The sequence below is a fragment of the Euprymna scolopes genome, chromosome 28 (assembly GCF_053919585.1).
Source record: "Euprymna scolopes isolate OS-2025 chromosome 28, ASM5391958v1, whole genome shotgun sequence".
NCBI classification, from domain to species: domain Eukaryota; kingdom Metazoa; phylum Mollusca; class Cephalopoda; order Sepiida; family Sepiolidae; genus Euprymna; species Euprymna scolopes.
The window spans coordinates 105370266-105391936 of NC_136509.1; the positions used below are offsets into that span (position 1 = coordinate 105370266).

Here is a 21671-nt window from a genome sequence, read left to right on the forward strand (position 1 = left end):
AGCATTCAGTTATTTCTTAAACTAAGAACTCTTCCTTATTTCTATTATTTTTTTTTGTTGTTACTTTGTAGTTACATTTCTTTTGTGACATTTTTTTTCAGGGTTTAAATAGACAGAGAAGTCAATAATTCTCTTATTATAAAAAAATATGCTTCTTTAATATCAAAAAACAAAACCACACACACACATAGTTTTGTTTTTCAATATTAAAAAAGCATACTTTTTTATAATTATAAAAGAATTATTGACTATGTATTTGTGTGTACACAAACACACACTTTATACATAAACACACACACTGGATTTTTAAAAAAGTGTTTTAAACATTTTTTCATTGTTCATTATGTAATTTTTTAAAATTATAATGGATGTTATAATGTATGCACGAACGTTTAACCTGATGATTTCCTGTGGGAATGAAATAGATGTTTCTGCATAGCATACTTCTCATATATATTTTGATACTACTATTACTACACAAACGTGTGTGTGTGCGCGCATATAACAAAAAAAAAAGAAGCTAATTTCTGAATCTGAACAGAAAAAAAATCATACAGCAGATCTTTAGTTAACAAAGGGCTCAATATCATAGCAGATAGAGCAGTATTAATAATAAATGATAATTGTGCATAAAATAAGAGTTTACTGTAGTTTTATGGCATCACAAATCAGCAGAAGTGTATGTGACTTCTAATGATTGATGTTAGTTTGTTCATAAAATTAAACCTGTGTTTAAATACTCTGGTAATTGAGATTCTGATCAATTTTTATTTCCTTAAATTATAACATTTTATGTGGACACATGAAATAATAATTATATATATATATATAGTGTAGAGAAATTAAGACATGGTGCTCAATTAAGAAAATAAGAGTGCAATATTTGTTAGGTGGCAATAATTGATCCTCTTTCAAATCGTGTAACTAGATTAATTGTTGCCACATTAGAGACCAACCGCATATATGAAAACCCAATCAAAGTTTCATAATTCTCAAATAAATAAATTGATGTTTTTGGTGATAATGATTATCTTATGCTGATGTATTTACATAAATGTAAGAGGAAAAGTTATTAACTATTTCCTTTACACTTTGTCAACACCTATACGTAAATAGCGCTTGTGTGTGTGTGTATAAGTGCCGGGATGTGTTGAAAAGAAATCAATAAAGTACTCAATTGCAAATGTGAGAACTAAAATACAAATTTATTTAAAAACTATGTTACATATTTCAGAGAGGTACCATAGTTTTGCCAAGGTGAATCGTTCTTTTAAAAGCCATTAAAACTCCAATCAAGTCATCAGTGACTCACAAAATGAAAACAAATCAAAGAATGGAGTTCAAAACAAATCCACCACTGATGATTTGATTGGATTTTTAATGACCTTGAAAAAGGTCATTAAAAATCCAATGAAGACATAGTAAATCTCTGAAATATGTAACAGTTTTAAGATAAATAAGTTGTGTGTGTGAGTGTATATATATATATATAGATAGATAGATAGATAGAGAGAGAGAAAGAAAGAGGGAGAGTGTGTGTTCTCTCTCAAAGAAAACTGAAATCAATAGTACAATTTTGCTTGGAATCAATGTGATGCAAAGAATGAATTCAGTCATCAAACTAATTGTTGGAACAATTGGTTGGTTTGGCATAGCTCACTCCATGTCTGAGCAGCACTAAGAGGAGGCAGGGTAGGGTTTGCTAGACAGCCCTTTTGAGACAAACAGAAGTTCATAATTGTTTACTTGGCGACACAAACACAAATCCAAGAATCTCGTGTTCGGCTTTTGCAGTTTTTATCATTAGCAATTAGAATAGCCGAAAGAGGTAAGAGAAAAGACGTATCTCTTATTTTACTCTTAACATAACATGACACAAAAAACCAAAACAGAAATTTGATGAAGATGAAATGTTATGAACAGTACATTCCTTCGCTGGAGATTTCAAATGATTAATTACTTAAAAACAATGTTGGAGCACCAAGCAAAGCAATTGTGAAATATTAAACAGTGGAATTGCTGAGTAATGACTCTGGCCTGAGTGGTGGTTCCAGCTGTGAACGTGATGTTCGAGAGTTTTGGAATGTTGTCCCTTGTTGCTCACTGTTATCCGTTTGACTTGAATCTTGGACAGAGTTTGGTAGGGTTGGCACGGGAACTGTATCACATGGGCTTACATAGACGATATTAAAGCAAACATGAAGTGGGAACGTGGCAGCTTCATCCAGGCTGAGAACAGATACATCCTGGAAAAAAAAAAAGAAAAAAAAAAAGAAAAGTGATATCATTTATGCAAAGAAAATCAGAAAATATTAGCGAATAATCCAATCTGATAATGCCATTACATTCGGTTTAATGCCCATTTTTCATGATAGTTTTTTTTTTAGAAATCAACTGTTAAACTACTCATCTCTGTTCATTCCTTTATACCTCTTTCTTTCATCGTTTATCATTTGTTGTCATATTTTACTAAGCCTTCCTCTATGAATTGAACCTTTAATCTCAACTGCTCTTGTAACATAGTGCAGATCAGCACGTGGGAAAATAGCAGCAGCAAAGGATGGCTGACTTATGAAGAGATTAGCAGCAGCACCTGAGAAAAGCACATATGCAAATTAGGAAGTGCGCACGAGAAGAAAAAAAAAGGAGAAAAAATGCACCACGTGGTAAGAAAAAAAAAGTCAACGAAGAAAATAGACATGTAAAGTCGAAGGTGAGAAATGGCTGGCTATGGCCAGCAAGAGCAAGAAAAGTGTACACCAAGCAAGATGGACGATAAGGTGAGACTTAAGTAGTGTCAGGATGGGAGAGTAATGGTAATAAAAATAATTTTGTTAAAATAAAAAATGATGACCCGGATCTTTATTTGTTTCTTTCCAGTTTTGTTTTCTGAATTACTAAAGTAAAGTGTAACGCCATGTAACTCTGCATATATATCTAACCGAAACACTTTTAGCGATTATTTCAACATGACCATACCAACAGTCCTGTTCTGAACACATCTCACTGCACTATTCCAATTTAATCTTCTCCTGAGAGCATTAGATCTAAACATGTCTTTAATGCTGACATTACACATCCATTCTTGAGAAATATGTAGCAAGGTTGTAACTGGTCATCATACTTGGTTTAGCATTCGGCTTTTAAAAAAGTGACTTTCAAACTAGCCTATCTCTGACCAAGCCTTTATTTATCCTTCTTACCCCCCCCCCCACAAAAGTCCATACTCATCACTTTCTCCCATGTTTTTCTTGACCTTCCCCTTTGAACAGGTCTTGCTACCTCAACTGTTCTACATCTACTAATCCAAGAACTCACATCCGTTCTTTCAAGGTGATTGAACCCTACCTTTAAGACTCCTGTTACACATTCATCATACCATTCTCACATAATTTGTGTGTGTGTGTGTGTGCAACGCATGGCATCAACCTTCATGGACCAGTTTTCACTTCCATACCTCATCACACTGTATACGCACGTTTGATAAACTCTTTGGTCGATATTTGCAATGCTCAACTAGTTAGAAATCGCAGAAGTTCCCTGAACTTACTCAATCCACTCCCAACTCTTGCAATAACACAGGTACCAGCTCCTTTGCTTTAGTGGTGTCACTAAGGTAAGAAAACTTCTGAACAAAGATTTGTGTAAATTTATAACTACGCGTCCTCAGGAGCTGAATAACAAGGTTTAGAAAAGTGTAAGTGCTGTAATATTTTGAAATAGGATATGACTATATTTTGAACTATTTCTGTCTAAGCTCACATTTAGCAATAAGTCTCACCTCAGGACACTGAGTAAATATAACTAATAATAAATAAAAGTTTTGCAACCAGGGATTGTACTCGCACATTTGGATTGATAATTGAACATATACCAGAAAGAACAATTGAACATCATCCACTATAACTGGGCAATTCCTTTAGCTACATACTTAAAAAAAGAGCTATTAAACCCGATATAGTGATATGGGACAAGGTGAAAAAAAGCAACCTTAATAGAAGTTTATGTCCTCAATAATGCTGGGTTAAACAAAGCTGAGAGAGAAAAGATAACGAAATACTAATGTCTTATGTACGGCATAAGAAACTAAAATCTTAGAAAGATCTTTATCATTTCAGTAATTATAGAAGCAACCAGTCTTATGAAAAAAATTTTAAAAACTACCTATTATACACAGTGAACAAAATGCAAGAAAAATACAAACACTTGCACTTAAAGGGACGGTTAGAATCTTAAAAAGATCTCTCGGTTAGAATGTAGGGGAAAGCAGGTGAATGTCTGATATTAAGTAAGATGCCCCATCCCCAGCTAGAACAAAATAAGCAACTAAAGAGAGAGAGAGAGAGAGAGAGCGAGAGCGGGGGGGGGGGTTGATAACAAGCACTTCAATGGCTTTAAAAACTACTTTCTGGTATCTTAAATGAAAAGGAAACAAAATATGTAATAAATGTTGTCCAAACAGCAGCAGTAACTTCTGCGGTTCCTGTTTTTTTAAATTTATTTTTACCTCATGTTTTTGGCACACCAGAGATAAAAAGAGTTGAATTTCACTAATTAATATTACAACAAATATAAAAAGCAAAGGACGTGCTTGCAAAGCCAGAAAAATATCATAAGGCAACACTGACACACAAGGACAAAATGAAAACAACAAAAGTAACATTTAATTGCTTTATACAAAGACTATAGCAAAGAGAAAAGAGGAAAAAAAACTTTTTTCTTTAATAAACTATATAAAAAGCAAATTGTTAATATATTTACATGAATAGAAGAAAAAAAACGTGTTAGTTTATTCCTGTTGTAAAAATGATGGAGTGATGTGGGGACGGATGGGGAGGGACAGACTTAGTTTGACTCGCCCCCCCCCTTTCCCATCGGGTTTAACAAAGCGGCTGGAAGCATATAAAACCTTAATGAAAGAGTAGCCGTTCAAATATGCTGTGATCAGGAAGGCATGAATGATTGTATTTTTCAGTATAGAAAAGCCTTTGTAGAATGAAAGTTGAAAGTGTTTAAATGGAGTTGCTATCTTTTGAAATTCTAGTGAAATAGGTTTTGACCTGTGAACAAAAATGAGATATATTGGTTGAAAAAAGAAGGAAGTGCAGAAGAGATGTGTGAAAAGAGAGATATAGAAAAGAAAGTAGGGGGAAAGGGAAAAAGAGATCGAAGAGGAGAAAGAGAAAAAAAATACAGTAGAAGACAAAAGAGGAAGGAAGAGGATAAAAGAAAAAAAAAGGGGAGATGAAAGAAAAGTGAGAAGACGCGAAAGAGAAGAGAGAAAAGAGGAGAAGGGAAAGAGGGAAAGTGAAGGAAAAGAAGGAAAGGGGTAAAGGAAGAGAAAGGAAGATGGGGGAAAAGAAGAAAGACGAGAGGGGAGAAAAGAAGAAAGAGGAGAGGGGAGAAAAGAAGAAAGAGGAGAGGGGGGGAAAGAAGAAAGAGAAGAGGGGGGAAAGAAGAAAGAGAAGAGGGGGGAAAGAAGAAAGAGAAGAGGGGGGAAAGAAGAAAGAGAAGAGGGGGGAAAGAAGAAAGAGAAGAGGGGGGAAAGAAGAAAGAGAAGAGGGGGGAAAGAAGAAAGAAGAGGGGGGAAAGAAGAAAGAGAAGAGGGGGGAAAGAAGAAAGAGAAGAGGGGGGAAAGAAGAAAGAGAAGAGGGGGGAAAGAAGAAAGAGAAGAGGGGGGAAAGAAGAAAGAGAAGAGGGGGGAAAGAAGAAAGAGAAGAGGGGGGAAAGAAGAAAGAGAAGAGGGGGGAAAGAAGAAAGAGAAGAGGGGGGAAAGAAGAAAGAGAAGAGGGGGGAAAGAAGAAAGAGAAGAGGGGGGAAAGAAGAAAGAGAAGAGGGGGGAAAGAAGAAAGAGAAGAGGGGGGAAAGAAGAAAGAGAAGAGGGGGGAAAGAAGAAAGAGAAGAGGGGGGAAAGAAGAAAGAGAAGAGGGGGGAAAGAAGAAAGAGAAGAGGGGGGAAAGAAGAAAGAGAAGAGGGGGGAAAGAAGAAAGAGAAGAGGGGGGAAAGAAGAAAGAGAAGAGGGGGGAAAGAAGAAAGAGAAGAGGGGGGAAAGAAGAAAGAGAAGAGGGGGGGGAAAAAAGAGAAGAGGGGGGAAAGAAGAAAGAGGAGAGGGGAAAAGAAGAAAGAGGAGAGGGGAAAAGAAGAAAGAGGAGAGGGGAAAAGAAGAAAGAGGAGAGGGGAAAAGAAGAAAGAGGAGAGGGGAAAAGAAGAAAGAGGAGAGGGGGAAAAGAAGAAAGAGGAGAGGGGGAAAAGAAGAAAGAGGAGAGGGGGAAAAGAAGAAAGAGGAGAGGGGGAAAAGAAGAAAGAGGTAGAAAGAAGGGAGACAGGAGAGAAGAAAGGGAGAGAGGAGAGGTAGGGGAGAGAGGCAAGGGAAAAGGGGAGGGAGGAAGGAAAAGGAGGGAGAGAGGCAAGGGAAAAGGGGAGGGAGGAAGGAAAAGGAGGGAGGGAGGAAGGAAAAGGAGGGAGGGAGGAAGGAAAAGGAGGGAGGGAGGAAGGAAAAGGAGGGAGGGAGGAAGGAAAAGGAGGGAGGGAGGAAGGAAAAGGAGGAAGAGGTGAGAAGAAAAAGAGGAGAGGGGAGAGGAAAAAGAAATAAAAAAAGAAAAGGCAATACAAGAGAAAAAGAGTAGTGGAAAATGTTTGATACACACCTTCCATGCACTCATCTCCAAATAACAATCATTTCAAATCATTCAAAAGAAAATTAAAAAAAAAAACAAAAAAAAAAAAACAAACAAAAAAAAGCAGCAGCAGCAATGGCGTCGGTAAAACATTTAGTGAAGTTCTTTGATGAAATTAGAAAATGACAGAGCAACAATGTCTTTTTAAAGTCTCTTTGACAAACCTTGCAACTCAAAGCAAAGAAACAGCAATAAAACTTAAATCAACAAAATAGGAAGAGGCCAGAGGAGGAAGAGGAGATTTAATATTTCAAATAAATTAATAGACTAATTTTCGAAAATCTAAAAAGTAACAATAAAAATGGCGACATCCATTTTATCTGTCCAATTTAGCTAAAACGACACATCAATACATTTAGGCATTATTGATTTATAGGATTTCTTTTGTTAAAGAGAGCAATTATCCAAGTGAAAAACTATTCAGTTAATGATAGGGTTAAGAAAACATTGCCGTTGTTTGACAAACGGCGATGTCTTTTTGTTCTTGAATAAATCAAAATTTACAAAGATGAAAGAGTTTTTTGTAAGCAGATTTTTTAATAAATAAAATGAAATGATAAAAATGAAACCATTGTTCAGTTTCAGATTATCATATTTTGAGGAAATTTTTAAACTGTTTACATGCGTTTAAAATTCAACATGTACTGCTTTCATAAATGAAACTTTTTCATTGCAACACAGTGAAACATATATCTTTGTCTATTTCATTTTTTATTGGAAACTACTAAGCCGATCTAGCGAAAGTTTTGTATGGACCTTTGTTTTAAGGTGCAGCGAACTAAGTATTATAGTATCCATTCCATATACAGTTTGGGATTAATGGGGATTAGTATTTAATGCAAAACAATGTCTGGCTGGACGGATTTGATACAACACTCTTTTTTTTTTTTCTTTTTTTTTTTTTTAATAATGAATATAGAGACAGAACATGAAAATCACATTTTAGGATTGGATCAATTTAAAAAGCAATGATTTGCTTCAAATCAATTTATAATCTATTGTTTTATTATGAACAAAACTTAATTCCTTAAAAAAAAAAAATAATTAAAAAAAATGTTTTTTCTCTCTCTATTTCTCTCTCTCTCTCTCTATATATATATATATATATACTAGCAAGTCACCCAGCATTGCCCAGTCGTAAAATACACTTAATGATATTTTAATTTACATACCCAATATATAGTAGTGATTTAAAAAGTTAAAAAAAAAAAAATGACTTGGGTACTATTGGCTAGAATCAAGACCAAAACATAGCTCTCCAATTTTACTCATTGCATCTTAATCCATACACATACAAATTTTTTTTTTAAATAACACTGTTAAAGATATAAATGTATATTTGCACATGCATAGAAATAACAAAGTTGACTTACGCCTGCAAAGTTTCAATTTTTTTTTTAATTTTGACCTTTAGCAGCTATTTTTACCAGCTAAAAACCAAATCGAGTTTGTTCCACAGGTCCAAATCCCTTATGTATCAAGTTTCATGTCTATAACTCAAAAATTGACAGGAGATTTGTAGAGACTGTTCCTCAGAAAAAAAAAAGATCACTTTATATATAAGAAATCTAAAAAGTTCCCGTTTCATTGTTCATCAGTTTACACTTGCATATTCTGCTACAATCATTGATCTAAGCTAACATTACAATGTCTCATATCAACTCTTAAATATGCATACATGATATGGTAGGCGAAAGTTTGGGGCCAGCAGAGTTTGACAGAGATGATTTTGCTCCCAAATCTTTTCACCCTCAAATTATGCAATATTAACATTTTAATAGGTCATTTTCTCACTTTGTATCCTAAATTCATTTATTTCTATTGCTGGTCATTCATTTCCAATTTTTTTTTTGCTTAAATTTCAAAGTTCAATTCACATTCTTTCAGTTAAAGATGATACATTCAAACGTAATTCTCCAAAAGCATCTGGAATTATATTTCAATCATTCTATTTGTATTAACTTTTTTGAATTTTAAATGATGAGTTCAAATGTAACCTTGCACAGATATTTGATATATTTACAAATATTTTGTTTAAAATGTAAACAATGCCATTTCCCAGTTAAAGTTGGGTCAGATAAGTTCATATATATATATATATATATATATATATATATATATATATATATATATATATATATATATATATAATACCATACATCTATAGAACTTAGAATATTCAGATCATATAGCTCTATGAGGGATTATGATCAGGATGCTGTTGGAAAAATCTTGCAGTGGAGAAATTATAGTGTGTAAAAGATTTAAAGAATTTAATTTAAAGTTAAAGGGAGAAAAGCTAGAATTGGCGCTATATTGCAAAGTAAAAAGTATCCAATGACTTTTACCAGCAATTGAATTTAACATTTTAAATTCTGAATGTGTGTGTGCAGATAGTCTAAGCAGGAAACAGTGTCTATATGTATAAAAATGATTAACATTTTTAAAGTATGATTATAAAAGACCCTTAAAGAAAATAAAGTTTGCCTCTCTTTAAGGAATTAAGAAAAAGCGGTCAACTTAAGCACAAAATGCAATATTTTGACTGCCTGTCTGGAAAATCTACAACAGTGTAGTAAATAATGGGCAATCAACAATCCCCCCACTATCCAACAATCATGAGGTTGTTTGCTCTGTAATTGAGAAGGCTAACATGCTTGCCAGTCAGTTTGCCTCCAACTTCACACTGAACCCTGCCAACCACCCCCTACCTGACTTTCCTTTGCGGACAGACACCACACTAGACGATCTGAAAATCACCCCGTCTCAGGTGCATGCTATCATAAGAAATCTTGACACTGCAAAAGCATGTGGACCTGATCTCATCCCGACAGTGCTATTAAAAAAGTGCTCCGCCGAAGTAGCTCCAGTTCTCTCCAAACTTTACAACAAATGCTTTAATGAATCTTGCTTTCCTGCCTGCTGGAAAAATGCTTCTGTAGTACCAGTTTTCAAGAATTCTGGCGAAAGAACTGACCCAGAAAATTATCGCCCCATTTAGCCTCCTCCCACTTTTCGCCAAAATATTTGAGACAATAATTACCCAAGCTCTAGTCCATCACCTTACAGGTGCTAAACTTCTAACTGACCAACAATATGGATTTAGACAAACCCGTTCAACAGCAGACATCCTAACTGTAATCTCAGAACATATATATATCAGTCACTGGACAAAGCGGGGGAGGGTAGAGTGGTAGTTCTAGATATATCTAAGGCTTTTAACAGAGTATGGCATGAAGGTCTTCTCAGGAAAATCAGATCATATGGTATCACTGGAAGCATACATGACATAATTAGATCCTTCTTAGATAAGAGAAAAATCCAGGTTGTCCTTGACGGTCGTGCATCTAAACAATATGATATAAATGCAGAAGTGCCTCAGGGGTCTATCCTTGGATCTTTATTATTCCTAATATTCATAAATGACCTCCCTGACAAAATTGCCTGTGAGATGGGTATATATGCTGACGACACCACACTCTATAACAGACACAACAGGAAAACAAATGAACACATATATAAAGAAATAGCAGAAGCACTAGAAGATGACCTCCAATCTGTAGTAGAATGGGAACAAAAATGGATAGTCACATTCAATGCTGCCAAGACTAAACTCGTTTCCTTCAATAATTACAAGAAACCTTCTCTACCACCAATAGCAATGGCCAATGACTCTTTATCTGAAAGTACATCTTTTAAACTCCTCAGCCTAACACTCTCAGGAAATATGAGTTGGAACAATTACATCGAGAATATCGCTAGGACCGCTGCAAAGAAGGTAGGTTCTCTCTACCGTGCTAGAAAGATACTAACGCCTGAAAGTATCCTATATAAGGCCACCATTCGCCCATGTATGGAGTATTGTTGTCATATTTGGGCTGGTGCATCTACCACTAGTCTCTCGCTCTTAGACAAGGTTCAATAGAGAGTCGCCAATCTGATAGGTCCTGAACTGTCATCTAAACTTCAGCCCCTGTCCCATTGACGAAATGTTGCATCCCTCTGCCTTTTCTACAAGTACTTGGATGCTTGTTTCTATGACTGCTGTCACAAATGTGAATGCTCTGACAAACTGCAAGCACTTGTGCCCCCTCGACGTAAATACCCCCCGACAAGCAGTTAAATCCCACCCCTTCACAGTAGAGATCCCTAGATGTAAGAGAGCCTTTTACACCAGTAGTTTCTTCCCTAGGACAGCTAGACTTTGGAATTCCCTTCCGGGTCCCTGCTTCCCCAACCGTACTAACATGCAGAAGTTCAAGTGAAACATGAACCGACATCATGCTGCCCAACTCCCTACACAGTACCCTTGATGCCCATGTCCTTGATAGTAGCCCCCTACAACAAAGTGGCAATATGCCTTGTTTGGGGTGAAAATGTAATAAATAAATAAAAACAATATTCTCTATTAACACCTGCTGACTTAGCATTTATAGATACTTAATTTTTCTCAATTTCTGTGTTAATTTCTGGTAGCTTGGAGGTAGAATACAGGCCTACAAAGTTAAGGTCGAATTTCTGACAGGTTTAAATCTGCCAACTGGTAGTATCACTTTTTACATTGATAATTGCATAAGAATGAAACACTGGTGCCTGTAGGTATAAAAATAATTATATATATTTTTTTTCTTTTTATTTATGTGGAAATATGTTTCTTCAATTATATTTCACCTTTTATTTATACCAATCCTTTAATTTATGAAGCTTAGTGTAATTACAGAGCATTTAACAAATAAGTTCAAAAGTTGGTGTAATAAAATGAAAATAGGTAATAGCAGCTTTTCTCCTAATTTTCAAATTTCGTAATCATGTTCAAATGCCTTTATTTTCTTTTAAAAAAATTGATAAGTGCTTTTTCTTTTGAAGAGTTAAGGGTGAAATAAATTCATTGATTGATATAATTTGTGACAACAGTCATAGAAACAAGCATCCAAGGGTGACGTGTGCATATTGTAAAAAGTCACCGACACTTGAACTCAAAACCGGACAGGAAACAAAAAGGTGACGAATGCAAATTAAGATGCGGTCGAATTTGAGCATATAAAAAGCCAGTATTTCTTACATTCATGGAAAATTGTTAACTCAGAGTCATTTTGAACACACGGTTAATGCGTGTGTCAGTGGGAAGAAAGAAAGACAGATTTTCTACAAACGTTGAAACAGGAAGAGAAAAAGGATTGCCGTTTTTTGTGTGTGCCAAGAACGTTGCAAGCCGAAGAAAAACTTTTTTTATTTTTGCATGAACATTTAACGGTTTTCAACAGTTAAAAGGAAAACTTTAATTTCAACCTTAGATAATTAAATGAATGATTTTGTGCTATAAAACAGGTGCTGTCAAGAATTGTGTATGTCAATTTACTTAAAGAAATAAATAGCAAGATGATTAACATCTTGAAATTTGGAATATAGACTTTTGTCATTTATTTGTGGCACATAAGCTTTGTTATGTCATCTGATGAGGACTTTTTGCCTGAAACATTAGCATGTTCAGTGTAGCAACTATGTAATATTTGTCTCTCTCCCTCACATATATATATATATATATATATATATATATATATATATATATATATAAATAAATTAATTATGGTTGGGATGGAGGCTACTTAGAGAATATTACGTTTTGGTCTTAGCCAAAAATGATGATCTTTCTTTATAGGAATTATAGGAACTATAATTCAAGTTTTTTTTTTTTTTTTTTAAAGAATTCCTAATTGACAAACACAGATAATGACTAATTAATCAACTTCTAAAATAATAAAAAAAAAATCATGATTTATCATAGACATTAATTATCAATTAGCATTTTTTTTTGTTTTGCTTATTTGATTCCATTGCGATGCACAAGATGGAAATAAAAGGGAAAAAAAAAAAGATTTTTGGATTGAAAAACTATCATTTCTGTTGTAGAAAACATTCAGCAGACAGATGCCTTTTCAATTCTAATCAAAATCATCTCAGCCACTTCGTGATTATCAGTATTAAAATTAAGATGAGAAATATATTAATAGGCCTAATTAATCGGGATTTTCAGAAACAAATTTGATTACATATCTTGCCTGATGAGCGGCTTGTCACCTTTCATTAAATTCTGAATTGGTATAACTTTTATATCCAACATATAAAGTTATCTTGTCATATTTTCAGTCAAACTTAAATAACATTCAAATCATAATCATGCTTCTTTCTGACTAACCAATTTTTATTGGTTATTGTTGTAGCATGTTATTGGCAATATAACATATTAGGTACAGTTATTTTTTTTCAATTACTTCATTATTTTTTAAATAAAAGCAGTTGCCTATCTTAAATTTAAAAATGAATATTAAAATCTAAGATTACTTTTTCTGTATCCTGGGCTACGCCAGATAGGTACAGCTAGTGTGTGTGTGTATGCGTGCATGTATATCACTCATGGGTTGAGCTCTTATAATTGAATAAACAGCTGCTATTTAACTTAAAACATAGCTCTTAAAAAAAAAAAAACGAATTAAGCACTGTCAGAAGTTGAAAATACAAATGTAAAACATACATAGCATAACTTTCCTTACTTTGCAGCAAGAATAATAATATGGGAGTAAGTAGCTCGACTGCTGATCAAGCAATCAGGTTTTGAAACACTTGTTATGTCTAACCCCACTGAAGAATCATGATAGGGCGAAACAGCTGTTTGTGAATGACTATACACATAATATAATAAATTGTGTATAGATTTTCAATAATTACATTAACAGTGCTCAATACATGAGTAGAGCTTTGTAGTAGTACGAAAATATATCTATAGCAATTAAGATACACAAAAGTGTAGCTATTTCATCATGCCAGGGATCATATAACCTAAGTAGAAATAAATTAATAGTGAAGAGAAAATCTGTAGCTGTAGAACTCGTCTACTACAAAATAATTACTGAAGCAAAGGCATTGTTTACTAAGCCACAATATTTGCCAAGGAAAACCTAAACAAAAATACTATGTAAGAGAAAACAGATCCAACAAGCATAAAAGTGCATTCAACAACAAAAAACACGGATTCAAAATATCAATGGTAAAACATTACTGGAAGCTCAAACTAAGCAAATGCTTGCATGTTACAGTATATCGCTCTGAAAACAATATCACATCCATTATGACATCAGGCAAAGTCTTGATAAAAAAAAAGCAAAAAAAAAAAAAAAAAAAAACTTTGCCTTTCTTGACTTCAAGTAAGTAGGGACTTATTAGAATAAACTTTTATCTTTTTAAATGATATATATTCAATACTAATTTATAAATTTTGGAACTGAAAGATATTTGTGATATCAATATGAAAAGATTATAATTGCTATTAATTTAACATATATGGTGGAAACTCTTGAAAATTCAATTATGATATTAATAGACATGCTCAATTACAACCACTACCAATATTTGCTTTTAAATATGATTTTAAAGAAATTCATTAAAATGGCTGACTTATTTTTAAAAAAAAAGAAATGTATTCCAGTTGATTTTATTAAGGATCAAATATTTTTTGTAAATAATATTTTTGTTTTTTTTCAATAAACCAAAATGTATTCTGAATATATATTGTATATGCTCTGTTAAATTTAACATACACTGAGCTTCATAAATAAAAGGATTGATATAAATAAAAGGCGAAATATAATTGAAAAAGCATATTCTTTCCATAAACACACACATATATATATATATATATATATATATATATATATAGATAATAAAAGATATATACTTTTATGTATATATTCAATAAAATTATTTTTTTAAAATTGCCATATTTATTTAAGCTCAATAAAAATGGATATGCACTTTCAGAGCATATATATATATATATATATATATATATATATATATATATATATATACATACACACATTGTTAATAAACAATTCCAATACCACAAGTATATTTATATAACATTCATATTATTTTATTGGTTGTATGTTACACCTTACACACATTTCATTTAATGGTATAGATTAACCAAACATCTCTTATTCCTGTTTTTTTTTAATGAACTAAAGAAGTATCAAATTTAGTATGATGTTTACTTGTTTTAATAGCCAGGGTGTTTTAACGGTGGGCGTTCAGAAAATCTGACTTCATACAAGTTATATATTGAATAATCTATAAAAGTTTTACACTTAAAGTCCAAATGGTTTTCTAGCATTTTGTATTTTGTCAGAAATTATTTTGTTTTCAGGCTAGATTTGTAGGAGATAAATAATGTTTAATATTAGGGAGCTAATTTCTTTCTAAGCAAAATGGGCAGTTGTGAAATTCTGTATTAAAAGCTCCAGACTTGTAGACTTTGATTCTTTCTTTTCTCTAGCTCGCTTAAGTAGAATTCTTTTGCAAAACCATAAATATGACAGATGTGGTCAGGTTTCAATCAAACCAACAATCTGTAAAGCATTAATAAAGTCCTCCAATCTGAAGAGTTTATTTATTGCATTTAGCTTGTAGATTTTTTGTAAAGTTTATAAAAAAAAACAATCTTCTGTCAAAAATGACCCCTAAAAATGTATTAATGGCATCACAGTATCATTAAGTTTAAGGATTTAATTGTGATTTTGTTTATTTGGTTTTTCATTTTTCCTGTTAACAATGCAAAAGTTATCTGCCCCTGATAAGGGAATAATTATAAAAGCACGAGATGTGAAAAGCTCAAATTTGAAAAGATAACTTTTCATATTGTATATGAATATTCTAATCAACAGAGATTCAATCGTTTTCACTTGATGGGAAGAACATAGATTAACTATAAAACTCTTTGCATATGTGTGGAAATTTCAGAGGTTGACTGTGGGTTTACTGTGCCATCTTAGAGTTAGTTTCCCTTCCGATTTCAAGAGATTTAAACATTTTTATTTTACATTTCATTTTAACACTCACTAATAATGAGTTAAATCTACAAAATAAAAGCTTTTCTATGGAATTTCCATAGACAGAATTTTTTTCCGAAGACTTCTCCTATGCGGAACAAATTACCATAAAACTACTTCCCTGCAGACTACAACATGGTCGTCTTCGAACTGTCTTCCTAAGTAGTCACATTTTGTCCATCCTGTTCATTTTCAGGCTTCTCATAGTGGGTTTTCTTTTTCTCCATCTTCTAGCTAACAATTCTTGAGTGGTTTTTGGCCTTGGTAAATTTAGACACATTAATATATATATAAAAAAAAAATCATTTCAGTTTTAGTTTTACCAGCTAGTTTATCAAATTTAAGCTAAAAAATGGACTCTACTATTTCAGATGGATAAAGTATATGTATCATTGAATACTGAAGCTGAATTAATCGTTTGTTTCCTCAAAAGTTTTTTGTTCCTATATATTTTTTAATTACACAATACATGCTAATATATTCCTTAGTTTTGGGATCGAGTTATTATTGAAAACAAAATAAAAAATTCCATCATAATTATTTTAATTAGCTAATTTGCAAATAATTCATCAAGTGACCCATTTCTTATTAGTTTTTTTTCACTGGATATTATCCCACCTCTTCCTCTAAACTTATTTACAATTATTTTACTCTTTCAAAAGTCAAAGTAATAAAAAAAAGGTAAAAATAAAATATATTAGAATAGTTTATTATAAAGAAAAGGAAATATTACCACAATAGCAATGCTGTTCAACACATTGCTGCAGAGAGAAAGTGAGAGTGGATATGGTGAACAGAATTAGATTAATTTGGGATACATTTTTTTTTATTTATTCTTATTTAATGAATTTTGCAAATGCATTTTTTTTCTGATTCTAAAAATCTAGTCAGACCTCAATGGGTGATGCAACGGGTCACCTTTTTTTAGTTTTAAATTAACTGTTTTTGCTGTTCTCATGAGCATACTAACTATCGGAAGAAGAGTGTTTTCAAACACATTGTCACCCCTGGCCAAAGAATAATAGATAATATTCATCTAGGTGTCGTTCAGGGGGGGGGGGGAGTATATAGCATTAAGCTAGAGGAGAAAAAATAGACGAAAAACAGAAAATCACTGAACTATGAAAGATATTTGCATCTAAATGCAAAATTTACTTGCAAAATGCTTACCTCATCTGGGAAGAACCGAAGACTTTTTATGCCAGTTGACTTGGTGTATTTTATCATTCCATTTTTATCCAAAGACGTAATGGTTAATCTAGAGCAAAAATAAAAGATCAAATAAATCAATATTGTTGAGAGAGAAAGAAAGTGATGGTTGATGGTATCGCAATATATTTGTGAGTGAAATATGTTCTCAACGACCGATGCATACCATTTTCGGCAGGAGTTGCTAAACAGGTTGACCATAAATAGATCTTTAGTTTGCCTTGCTTATTCTATAATTACATTCAGTAATGGTTTCACTACTCTCTTACCATCTCTCCTCAAGAATGAAATGAAAAAGAGGGAGTAGTTAAGGAAAACAAAAAAAGACACAGAAGATGGTTGCGGGGTGGGAAGACAGATGATTGAGAGAGGCAAGTGAAGAATGAGCATGTGCGAGAGAGCATAATAGAAAAGGAGAGAGAGTCAAGAAAAAGTTGAGATAAAAAAGTCAAGACAGAGGAAGAAAGTGAAAAAAAAAAAAAAGGACAGGGAGATGAAGAGAAAGCAAGAATGAATGTTAAGTTGAAAACGAAACAGTATCTGAAGTAGGTAAAAAATAAAATACAAGAAATCAAACTTCTTATATTTTTTCCAAAATAATAAAAATGAGACTTTTGCATTTAGCACACCAGATTTTAGTAAATGTTGGTTCAGGCTTGACCAGGAGTCAACATAAAAAGAATATGCCGAGAATTGATCAAGTTGATCAGCCAATCAAAAAGCAATAACAAACATGCTTAACCAATAAAAATAGAAGCAGACGACTTTTATTAAAGTTGTTTACTCGAAATTGGAAGAGAAAAAAAATTAGTTTTTAATTATGCACAAATTTAATCAGTCCAAAAATAAAGGTTAACCCTAAAAAAAAAAAAAAAAAAAAAAAAAAAAAAATTATATATATATTCATGATACTTTTTTCACATCTAAATTTTTATAAAATTTTATTGTCCTACATTTTTTGTACACAAACTAGTTTTCTCTCAAATTACTTCTAATTCCATTGCTTTTTGTGCATATAACATTACAAATGTATAATTTGTCGATATATGTATTCTTGGATTCACGGTTTCATGCTGTGATTGTGAGCCATTTCAGACTCTGCAAAAGGTAGATTCATATCAGATGGTGATCATCCCATTATCAGTTAGTTTTTATGTCCACAAAGTCATAATGAAAATGGCATTAACCCTATGCGGGTTTAATCGGCTTCTTCCAAAGGAGGAAGTTCCAGGTCCCCAGTTGCATGTATATCCAGTGAGGGGAGATGACATTAGGTTTTTGCAACTCTTGCAGGGAGATGTCGACATCCTCCTATATACAGCATCTGGAATTCCTAAATTGGTCACCCATCTGGTACTGACCAGGCTCAATGTTGCTTAACTTTGGTGATTTAACAAGGACGGATGCGTAAAAATGGTCTCTAACACTTAGTCCCACGCGAGCCGTTTTTATGGTCAGAAGAACTCTACTCGATAACGAATAGCCTATGCAAGAATATAGAAGAGCTAGGACCACCTTTCTTTCTACTATAGAAGACAGAAGTTTAACCTAAAAAAATAAAAAATAAAAGAAAAAAAAAAGAAAAAAAGTAAAATTACCATACTCATGTGCGCACTTATAACTTAGCTTATATTGTTTGCCCATCTTCAAAATTGTCGCGTCTGTCAGCGAGCATAACCCTGTTCTTGATTGGATGTGTCAATGTGATTATGCTGCATTTAGATTAACAGCTGATAAATTTCAAACGGTCTTGCAGTGTTGATCAGGTGATATCTATATACATTCTAGCAGAATGGGGAGGGAGAGGGTATTAGTTGGGGTTTTAGGGGGGGGGGTCTCAAACACAAATGGACCTCTGGGCTTTAAGCTTATGGACGGTTTGTGTTCTGTTGGAAATAGGTTTGTCTTGATTTACAAGTTTATGATTCAGTAGAGAAACTAAGTTTCATTGTAATGTTTCTCAAAATAAGACATTATTGCTGGTTTTAAACTAGAGTTGTGCCTTTGTAAGGAAAATCCTTCCGTTACAACAATAGTGACCGAGATCAAATCATTAACACTACAACCAGTGTCAAATTCAAGCATCAAATTTGGACAAAGACAGTGAATAGATCATCATGACCTGTACAGCAAACACACAAAAACCCATTTTTACAAATAACAATGGATTAAGCAATTTCAAAATTTCTAATTTTATCTTTTCCAGATTTTAGGAGGGAGCGGTTATTTATAATCATTTAACTGTTTTTCTTTTTTAAATGAGTGGGGAAAAAAGACAAAACTGGTAGAGACGTTATTTATCTCCCTCTTATGGTGAAATGATGTAACACAAGGGCTGGAAAGTGAAATTTGAAAAGCCAGCACCCGAAAGGAAGAGCCCTTTAACCTGCGAAACAGTAAACTAACTTCTTCTCAAAGGGAGAAGGCAAAGCTTAGGAGCGTGGATCTCCTAGAACTGCACAAGACTGTGACATACTTCAGTCAACAAGGAACAACGTAACTCAACCATGACCTAAACTGTTTTGGTGGCGAGGGAAGAAAATAACCAGCTGATGGCTAGACAGAAAGGGAAACTGATAAGAAAAGAAAGAGGAGACATGCAAAGAGAGAGAAAGAGATTGATAATTACAAGATGGAGTCTATTTACAAGTTGTCTATAAGCACAACAATGATATGGATACTGGTAATCTTCCTCCATAACACACATGGATTAGGTTATATAGGAACTTCTTCCAATATTTTGATCAGCATACGAATGGACATTGACGTTGGTTATTTTTCATATGAAAATGAAAAACTCATTCAAAAAAGGTCCCTTCCTTTTCTTTCATTATTTTGATAGTATTTATTTTTGTTTTATTTTAATCAGAAAAAAAGAAATGATTCCCAGGCAATACTGGTAAAATCTAGTAGATTTTACTATCTGAAGTGATATTCCTTTACAAAAAGAAATTGACACCTCCCATCTCTAAGATATGAACTCATTTGCAACACTATCAGAAAGAGATTTGGAAATGAATTTTGCTTTTAGCTCAAGAGGATTTAAGCAGATCAAAGGTGTTAATATCATTAAATTAGTTTCGCCTCAAAAAACGGCAAAGAAAAAGAAGAAAATTAGAAAATAAAACTGAAATTATATTAAAAAGAATGTTTCAACTTGAAACCATTTCCAAAAAAAACACATTAATTTATGTCTTTTTATGTGAGAAAAAGAAGTGGGAGGCTGTGAGTATATGAACAAGATAAATGGTAAATGAGAAGAGGATCAAATTTCTTCCAAGAAAGAAAACGAAAAGGAAACAAAAAAACAAGCAATGCTGTCACCACCACCCCTTGAACATCTATATCGTTAGAGCCATGGATCTTAATGCGAAAAACACAAGCTGTAGGTTTTCATCTGCTGTTAATTCAAAAACAATTATAATCATGTGATAAACATATGATGTCAATTAACAAAGATAACAATTTTTCTTTTCTTTGTATACAGTTTGATTTTTAGTTATAAATATATTACCACGTTTTATTGTTTATGCACTTGCATATACAGCAAAGTGGTTGTGAAGGCATCTGAGAAATTAAAGATTTCATCATGCATGGAGCATTTTTTGGATGTGTTTCTACCAGTATTTTGTTTAATTTTTGAGCCATTACCAAGAAGACTTGATAAATGTAAGAGTCACATTTCAGCCATCTTTTCTTATTTTCATGTAACACTCAACACTACTTGCTTTTTGAACCAAATAAATGTTTTAAAGTAAAAATGCTAAAAACTTCAACTAGGTAGAAGAGTAATTTAACATGTAATTAACATGTAATTGTTATATATTTGATTTTTGACGACTTTTTCATTCCTCTGTCTCTTGTAAACTAAACCCGTTTGTTTTATGGCATTGTAACTCTTTCAAAGTTATGCCAATATTTACATTTAAGCACATGTTATAAAATAACACGAGCGTATGGAAGCAAGGAGAACAAACGAAGTAATTTGGTTTCAACCTTTATTGAGGGTCAAAGTGAATAAGCATATATATCCTCAATCAAAGCCGGAACGGTCAGCCGGGCGTCAGGAAGGCCGGAATAGGGATTAGAGAGGTAGGGATCCTGGCCTGATCAGGTTCGGGCAGGTACAGGGGCCTAGATGCTGGTACGGTCTAGGGATGACGTCCGGGACTGGAACAAGCAGTGATATGGTGACTAGGCGCTTTGAATCAAACTGCTGCCGCTGCTACTGCTGGATGGAGCTGAAGGGAACGGCTATTGCTGCTGCCGCTGCTGCGGCAAGAAAGTTGAGGGGAACGGCTGTCGCTGCTGCTGCTGCTGGATGGAGCTGAAGGGAACGGCTATTGCTGCTGCCGCTGCTGCTGTTAGAAAGTTGAGGGGAACGGCTGTTGCTGCTGCTGCTGCTAGTAGATTGAGGGGAACGGCTGTCGCTGAGCTGCTGCTGTGTGGAGCTGAAGGGAACGGCTATTGCTGCTGCTAGAAAGTTGAGGGGAACGGCTGTCGCTGAGCTGCTGCAAAGAGTTGAGGGGAACAGCTGTGTCCGCTTCTACTGGTAGCGAGGCGACCTGCTCTGGCTGGCGATCTGCTGGAAGACTGGCTTTTTCTCTGACGGCCGGCCTATTTATACAGCACGTGCGGACGTAGTAAAAGGCACATCGGCTCCGGCGTCAAAATGGCCGTCATATTTTTTATTTGTGTTTGTTTTTTGTGCTTTAATGAATTGTAGAGAATTATCTGTTTGGTGTGTGTATGCATGTGTTACATCGATTTAAAGCTGAGAAAGTTGTGAATGTAACCTAGTCGGTGTCGTATTGTTGGGGTGTTTTGTGGAATCATTATTTGCGTTTTTATGCTATCTGAGTTGCGTTTATGGTAGTGTCTGTGATTTTTTATTTAGGTT

The 21671-nt window shown here is 33.7% G+C and overlaps 1 protein-coding gene across 2 annotated transcripts in view; it reads right to left on the reverse strand.

Moving 5' to 3' along the window:
- Window positions 1–1526: 1526 nt before the first annotated feature.
- The window catches only part of LOC145249767 (germ cell-less protein-like 1), a 79378-nt gene continuing 59233 nt past the window's right edge, over window positions 1527–21671 (reverse strand). For both annotated transcript variants that reach the window (XM_080111689.1, XM_080111691.1), the window contains 2 exons: window positions 16733–16820; window positions 1527–2246 (listed from right to left, as the gene is read on the reverse strand). In XM_080111689.1, coding sequence (XP_079967815.1) covers window positions 2004–2246; window positions 16733–16820 — 331 coding nt within the window. In that variant the 3' untranslated portion in view covers window positions 1527–2003. The remainder of the gene's footprint in view (window positions 2247–16732; window positions 16821–21671) is intronic.